General features: G+C 41.1%; 1 protein-coding gene across 2 annotated transcripts in view; it reads right to left on the reverse strand.

Moving 5' to 3' along the window:
• Positions 1 to 7,479, reverse strand: part of slc6a8 (solute carrier family 6 member 8) — a gene marked incomplete at its 5' end in the record, with an annotated part of 28,678 nt that extends 21,199 nt beyond the window's left edge. Inside the window, one exon of one of the 2 annotated variants that reach the window (XM_079225944.1) lies at positions 7,152 to 7,479. In XM_079225944.1, the coding sequence (XP_079082070.1) occupies positions 7,152 to 7,479 (328 nt within the window). The remainder of the gene's footprint in view (positions 1 to 7,151) is intronic. The other variant, XM_079225945.1, reaches the window with a different exon arrangement.
• Positions 7,480 to 8,712: the final 1,233 nt, after the last annotated feature.

Here is an 8,712-nt window from a genome sequence, read left to right on the forward strand (position 1 = left end):
ATCCACATGGCGAGAGGGATGATGATGTCGCACTTGGCAGCCTTCATCGTTCACACACAGCCGCCATGAAACCGTCTCCTGACCGGCGACCCCGAACAAAGTTCACCAGCAGGACCCAGGAGAGAGTCAGAAACCCCCTCAAGGACCTGCTGGAACCCCACAGGGACCCCTACATTACAGTCAAGACCCCCAAGGACCTCCTGAAGGACAACTGGAACCCCACAGGGACCCCTAGATTATAGTTAAGACACCAAAGAACCTCCTCAAGGACCACTGGAACACCCTAAGAGACCCCTTGATTATAGTTAAGGACCCCTAGAAGCACCTCAAAGACCACCGGAACCCCACAGGCACCCCTTGGTCATAGTCAAGACCCCTAGAACCTCCTCAAGGACCACTGCAACACCCGAAGAGACCCCTAGATTATAGTAAAGGACCCCTAGAAGCACCTCAAAGACCACCGGAACACCGCAGGGACCCCTTGATCATAGTTAAGAGCCCAAGAACCTCCTAAAAGAACACTGCAACACCCTAAGAGACCCCTAGATTATAGTTAAGGACCCCCAGAACCTCCTCAAGGACCACTGGAACCCCACAGGGACCCCTTGGAAAATCCTCAACGACCTCTGGTATCTTCTCAATGACTCAAGGTCACCTGGAACACCTTGAACTCTTCTTCATATGTTCAAATTAAACACAGATGAGTTGATTACAACTTTAACTCTTTCACTTTATCAAAGTTTAATTAATACGTTTTGACTACAGAAAATGTCTTATTCAGTGTTTAGCTCCACACTCTCATGTCACTGCTGGTTGCTAAAAACCAAGTTGGCTAAGGCTAAAAAACAAGATAGCAACTTCTAAAAACAAGATGGCAACTTCTAAAAACCAAGATGGCGACAGCTAAAAACCAAGATGGCGACAGCTAAAAACCAAGATGGCAACGGCTAAAAACCAAGACGGCAACAGCTAAAAACCAAGATGGCAACGGCCAAAACCCAAGATGGCGACAGCCAAAAACCGAAACCAAGATGGCGACGGCTAAAGGCCATAATGGCGCTTGAGACTTTGAAAGTGCTTTTATGAACAAACGCGACGCGACGGAGTATCGGTACCTTTGTGCCAACCATGTCGGACAGAATCTTGTATAAAGTACTGATTCAGAATAAACTGATATAAAATATGGACTTCGATAACGAACCTTGGTCTAAATTAATCGGACTCTAATAAGAGACATTTGTACATTGATAACATGAAGCAATCACAAGATGACGAAAACGATTCGAGAAATACAAAAATCACTTTTTGATTGATCTCCAAACTGAGTTCATATGAAGACGTTGAAGCGAACTTCAAACAGCCTCATGAGGACAAAATGTCCTCATGAGGACTAAGAGCCAAGCTGGTCCTGACAGAGACAGACAGACAGACACACACCCACACCCACACACACACACACGCACACACACACTCACACACACACACAGTGGCTGCCTAAGGACTCCGTTGATCTCTGAAAGATGAACACTGATCTGCAGGTCATTTTATAATCATTGGAGCAGAGAATCACTGTCTGTGTGTGTGTGTGTCTGTGTGTGTGTGTGCTTCTGCAGTCACCCCATCAAGGACACACACACTCACACACACGCACACACACACACTGCAGGATAATAAATCTGAGTGACTCTGTGGAGAGGAGGGAGGAAGAGGACGAGAATGAAGGACGTGGAGGTTGATATGACGAAGAGAGAAAGGACCGGAGCGTGTGTGTGTGTGTGTGCGTGTGTGTGTGTGTGTGTGTGTGTGTGTGTGTGTGTGTGTGTGTGTGTGTGTGTACAGGTAGGTCAGCATCACATATGACTTCCTCTCTGGGCCTCGGGCCACAGCCTTGACACCTGGAGGTCAGAGGTCACGAGGTTCTCTCAGCTGGTTGCAGAAAGAGTGGAAGCTGCTGGTGTGTTCAAGGACACTGGGATCTCTGGAGTTTCTTTCTATTAATAGTATTGTTCATGCACCAGGGGAAATGTTCCTGTGCATCACACACTTTAAATGGAGCATCATTATTTTACAATGAATAGAAATGTTTACAAAAAAAGATCACGATACAAATGTAAATGTTTGCGGATATGTTGTCACGGCGATGAATATCTTTCATAAAGTCTGTAATGTTCAAGTGTCTCTGGTGGTGAGTTCAGGGTTCAGTCTCAGTGTCTGAGCTTTGACCAGCAGCAACAGGAAGTAGACAGGATGTTTAGTTAGTGGACTAAAACACAAGTAATCAGCTCTGAGAGGCTGAAGGGTCGACTTATGGGATTGTAGTCAAACTAAGACCCTGTTAGCATGTTCTCACCTGTTTAGCATGTTTACACATGTTTAGCATGTTTACACATGTTTAGCATGTTCTCACCGTTTAGCATGTTCTCACCTGTTTAGCATGTTCTCACCTGTTTAGCATGTTTAGCATGCTCTCACTTGTTTAGCATGTTCTCACCTGTTTAGCATGTTTAGCATGTTCTCACCTGTTTAGCATGTTCTCACCTGTTTAGCATGTTTACACATGTTTAGCATGTTTTCACCTGTTTAGCATGTTCTCACATGTTGACCGTGTTCTCACCTATTTAGCATACTAAACATGTTTACACATGTTTAGTATGCTTCCACATGTTTAGCATGTTTACAAATGTTTAGTATGTTTACACATGTTTAACATGCTTACACATGTTTAACATGTTTAGTATGTTTACACATGCTTCCACATGTTTAGCATGTTTAGCATGCTTAGCATGCTTACACCTGGCTGCACGGCTCTGACTCAGCTGTGACAGAAGCCCTGGGCTCTGATCTCAGACCAGCTGGAGGCATGGAGGTTCCTCAGCAGCTGCAGAGACACGAGGCCGTCCGTCGCCTCTGGAGCCGGTGGACTGAAGACGGACAGAGACGCTCATTAAGCCCCAGGAGGAGTTCGATAAATCAGGTGTGAAGCGAAGGAGGAAACCTGGAGTTACGACACCAGAGAGTCTGCAATGTGAGAACTGAACCGTCTCTTGATTCTCAGTGATTGAACACCAGTCTGACCTTCCTCCTCCTCCTCCTCCTCACTGTGTGAACATGCAGACCTTTCTCAACCGTCCAGCTGAAACTGGCTGACTGTGTGAACGAGACCTTTTCAGGTGAGAATAAACAAAACTGTGTCAGCAGTAAAGTTTGGTTTGGACAGAAAGAGAGAGAACCTGCTGGGTTCTCTCTCTTTCTGTCTCCTGCAAGAACCTCGTGACCCGGTTCTGCCTCAGAGCCGCCGGGAGGCGCAAGCCGTTACCAACGCAACGCTCCAATGATGTCATACTGTGTACTTTTACTGCAGTAAAGACGGAACAGAGTATTTTATTATCGTGGTACTTTTATGAGTACTTTTACTGAAGTAAAGACGGAACAGAGTATTTCATTATCGTGGTACTTGTCCTGCAGTAAAGCCGTAACAGAGTATTTCATTATCGTGGTACTTGTACTGCAGTAAAGCCGTAACAGAGTATTTCATTATCGTGGTACTTGTCCTGCAGTAAAGCCGTAACAGAGTATTTCATTATCGTGGTACTTGTACTGCAGTAAAGCTGTAACAGAGTATTTTATTATCGTGGTACTTTTATGAGTACTTTTACTACAGTAAAGACGGAACAGAGTATTTTATTATCGTGGTACTTTTATGAGTACTTTTACTGAAGTAAAGACGGAACAGAGTATTTCATTATCGTGGTACTTGTACTGCAGTAAAGCCGTAACAGAGTATTTCATTATCGTGGTACTTGTACTGCAGTAAAGCCGTAACAGAGTATTTCATTATCGTGGTACTTGTACTGCAGTAAAGCCGTAACAGAGTATTTCATTATCGTGGTACTTGTCCTGCAGTAAAGCCGTAACAGAGTATTTCATTATCGTGGTACTTGTACTGCAGTAAAGCTGTAACAGAGTATTTCATTATCGTGGTACTTGTACTGCAGTAAAGCTGTAACAGAGTATTTCATTATCGTGGTACTTGTCCTGCAGTAAAGCAGCTGAATACTTGTCAGAAGAGAGAATGATTCACGGAGACAGACGAAGGTTTAATGATGAAACCTTTCTTGTGTTTTTATATTCTCTTCTTCTGAAGTCTTTGACTGACGGATCAATAAAGTTTACTTTCCTCTTTTATGAGAAAGTTTTCATGAATACTTGTGTGTTCCTTGTGGTTTTTATTCTGCTTTGCCTTTGTTTTGAGTTAATTTTACTAACAAAGTTAATCATTTTAGTTCAACATAACTGAGTAGTTTAGTTAAACATAACTGAGTAGTTTAGTTAAACATAACTGAGTAGTTTAGTTCAACATAACTGAGTAGTTTAGTTTAACATAACTGAGTAGTTTAGTTCAACATAACTGAGTAGTTTAGTTAAACATAACTGAGTAGTTTAGCTTAACATAACTGTAGTTTAGTTTAACATAACTGAGTAGTTTAGTTAAACATAACTGAGTAGTTTAGTTTAACATAACTGTAGTTTAGTTCAACATAACTGAGTAGTTTAGTTAAACATAACTGTAGTTTAGTTTAACATAACTGAGTAGTTTAGTTAAACATAACTGAGTAGTTTAGTTTAACATAACTGTAGTTTAGTTCAACATAACTGAGTAGTTTAGTTAAACATAACTGTAGTTTAGTTCAACATAACTGAGTAGTTTAGTTTAACATAACTGAGTAGTTTAGTTAAACATAACTGAGTAGTTTAGTTAAACATAACTGTAGTTTAGTTCAACATAACTGAGTAGTTTAGTTTAACATAACTGAGTAGTTTAGTTTAACATAACTGAGTAGTTTAGTTAAACATAACTGAGTAGTTTAGTTCAACATAACTGAGTAGTTTAGTTAAACATAACTGAGTAGTTTAGTTCAACATAACTGTAGTTTAGTTCAACATAACTGAGTAGTTTAGTTAAACATAACTGAGTAGTTTAGTTAAACATAACTGTAGTTTGGTTTAACATAACTGAGTAGTTTAGTTAAACATAACTGAGTAGTTTAGTTAAACATAACTGTAGTTTAGTTCAACATAACTGTAGTTTAGTTCAACATAACTGTAGTTTAGTTTAACATAACTGAGTAGTTTAGTTAAACATAACTGTAGTTTAGTTCAACATAACTGTAGTTTAGTTTAACATAACTGTAGTTTAGTTTAACATAACTGAGTAGTTTAGTTCAACATAACTGTAGTTTAGTTCAACATAACTGAGTAGTTTAGTTTAACATAACTGAGTAGTTTAGTTTAACATAACTGAGTAGTTTAGTTAAACATAACTGAGTAGTTTAGTTCAACATAACTGTAGTTTAGTTCAACATAACTGAGTAGTTTAGTTAAACATAACTGAGTAGTTTAGTTAAACATAACTGTAGTTTGGTTTAACATAACTGAGTAGTTTAGTTAAACATAACTGAGTAGTTTAGTTAAACATAACTGTAGTTTAGTTCAACATAACTGTAGTTTAGTTCAACATAACTGTAGTTTAGTTTAACATAACTGAGTAGTTTAGTTAAACATAACTGTAGTTTAGTTCAACATAACTGTAGTTTAGTTTAACATAACTGTAGTTTAGTTTAACATAACTGAGTAGTTTAGTTCAACATAACTGTAGTTTAGTTCAACATAACTGAGTAGTTTAGTTCAACATAACTGTAGTTTAGTTTAACATAACTGAGTAGTTTAGTTAAACATAACTGTAGTTTAGTTCAACATAACTGTAGTTTAGTTAAACATAACTGTAGTTTAGTTTAACATAACTGTAGTTTAGTTAAACATAACTGTAGTTTAGTTTAACATAACTGTAGTTTAGTTTAACATAACTGAGTAGTTTAGTTAAACATAACTGTAGTTTAGTTAAACATAACTGTAGTTTAGTTTAACATAACTGAGTAGTTTAGTTAAACATAACTGTAGTTTAGTTAAACATAACTGTAGTTTAGTTTAACATAACTGAGTAGTTTAGTTAAACATAACTGTAGTTTAGTTAAACATAACTGTAGTTTAGTTTAACATAACTGAGTAGTTTAGTTAAACATAACTGTAGTTTAGTTAAACATAACAGTAGTTTAGTTAAACATAACTGAGTAGTTTAGTTTAACATAACTGTAGTTTAGTTCAACATAACTGAGTAGTTTAGTTAAGCATAACTGAGTAGTTTAGTTAAACATAACAGTAGTTTAGTTTAACATAACTGAGTAGTTTAGTTTAACATAACTGTAGTTTAGTTAAACATAACTGAGTAGTTTAGTTCAACATAACTGAGTAGTTTAGTTTAACATAACTGAGTAGTTTAGTTAAACATAACTGTAGTTTAGTTTAACATAACTGAGTAGTTTAGTTAAACATAACTGAGTAGTTTAGTTTAACATAACTGAGTAGTTTAGTTTAACATAACTGAGTAGTTTAGTTTAACATAACTGTAGTTTAGTTAAACATAACTGTAGTTTAGTTCAACATAACTGAGTAGTTTAGTTCAACATAACTGAGTAGTTTAGTTTAACATAACTGTAGTTTAGTTAAACATAACTGTAGTTTAGTTGTTTAAACCTAACTTTATTTTTGAAAGACTGTATTGACTGTTGATGGACTTTTGTAGGAAAACATGAACACATGAAAAAAGAGGAGTAACTTTTCTTTAGATGTCATAAGAACCGTTGTATATATGAGGATATGTTCCTCTGGTTGGTGTAACCGTATATTTATCGTCTCTGTATGAAATATATAATATATAATACATAATAAAGGGCTGGTGGAGATAACTGGTGAGGGAAGAAGAAGACTCACATGTGGAAGAGTTTAAGAAAGGATTCAGGATCAAGTTTAAATATATAAAGAGTGTTTATATAGAAAACACAGAGCGAGTAACAGTATCTCTGACCCCCTCTCTCTCTCTGCATGCTGCACACACACACACACACACACACACACACACACTCACACACACACACACACACACACACACACACACACACACACACACACACACGTGATGAAAGTTGATCAGTCCAACCTGCTGCTGCCACTCTGATCAATACCTTTCGTCTCCAGCTGCTGGAGCTTCAACCCTAAGCCCCGCCCACTTCCCTGTCACTCATCCCGGGACTCACCTCCGCCGTTCTTGTAGCACAGGTAGGGGAACCTCCACACGTTCCCCAGGCCCACCGCGAAGCCCACGCAGGACATCATGAAGTCCATCTGCCGGGTCCAGGTCTCCCGCTCCGGGTAGCCGGGTCCCGGCACCGGCACCGCCTTCCTGTCGGGTCCGCCGCACGCAGCGGCCCCCGGGCCCCCGGAGCCCGGGGCCAGCGGGACCAGGCTGCCGTTGGCGGCCGCGGGGGGGTAACCCCCTCCGCCATTGAGGAGGAGGGGGTTCTTCTTGGTCTCCTCCAGGAGAACCAGAGAGCAGGAGGAGGCCGGCAGGGCCTGCTTCTCCATCACCGGTCAGAACCAGGTCAGAACCAGGAGGGGTTCCTTTGGGACTCCTGTCTCCACCGGTCCGCTGTTCTGATCTGGTCTCTAAACCCTGCAGGGGTTTCTCCCCAGTTCACCGACCAGTACAGGACCAGTCCGCACTGGTTCACCACTAGTTCCCCTCAACTTGCAGGTTTGTTTCTACCTTTTTAAAGGAGAGTTCTCCTCTTCTTCGCCTTTCTTCCTCACAGTCAGACACAAGTACTAACCCAGTACCAACCCAGTACCAACCCAGTACTAACCCAGTACCAACCCAGTACCAACCCAGTACCAACCCAGTACTAACCCAGTACCAACCCAGTACTAACCCAGTACCAACCCAGTACCAACCCAGTACTAACCCAGTACTAACCCAGTACCAACCCAGTACTAACCCAGTACCAACCCAGTACTAACCCAGTACTAACCCAGTACCAACCCAGTACTAACCCAGTACTAACCCAGTACCAACCCAGTACTAACCCAGTACCAACCCAGTACTAACCCAGTACTAACCCAGTACCAACCCAGTACTAACCCAGTACTAACCCAGTACCAGCCCAGTCAGTCAGCACTGGTCCTACTGGTCTGCTCCCAGAGAGCCGTCAGGAATAAAGGAGTCGTCCCAGGTCTGGATCCTCTGCTTCTGCCTGTCTTCTCCTTCAGTTGCAGTAAATATATTAATATAAATATTAATATAATGATGATCCTCCTCTTCAGTTCAATGTGTACTAACGCAGGGTGTCTCAGTAATAATCAGGAGACATTTCTGTCCGTTAATCCGAAATAAGAGACAGGATGGTTTAAAAAAAATAAAAAATAAAAAAAGGTGAAAATATACAAAAAAAAATGAAATAAAGAGAGTTAAAACCAGCGCGCGAGCGGCGACCTTCAAAAACAATCCACGAAACACTTGAATGTGAGTCTGAAGAATCGCATGAGAACGAGAGTCACGGAGGAGAGGAGGACACGGGGCGCGAGACACGGGACACGGGACACCGGGACACACCGGAGGAACCGGAGGAACCGGAGGAACCGGAGGACACCGGAGGAACCGACGCGTTCAGTCCCGGAGGAGCTGCAGTCTGCGGGGGAGCGCGGGCTCCATCAGAGGGGGCAGCGCGAGAGAGAGGGCAGATGTCCGGAGGGACATGAACGCGTCTCAGGGCTCTCAGCTGTCAAATGTCCCGTTAGAGGCGCTGCGAGGTATTTAAGGTG

This window comes from Taurulus bubalis, assembly GCF_910589615.1.
Source record: "Taurulus bubalis genome assembly, chromosome: 11".
NCBI lineage: Eukaryota > Metazoa > Chordata > Actinopteri > Perciformes > Cottidae > Taurulus > Taurulus bubalis.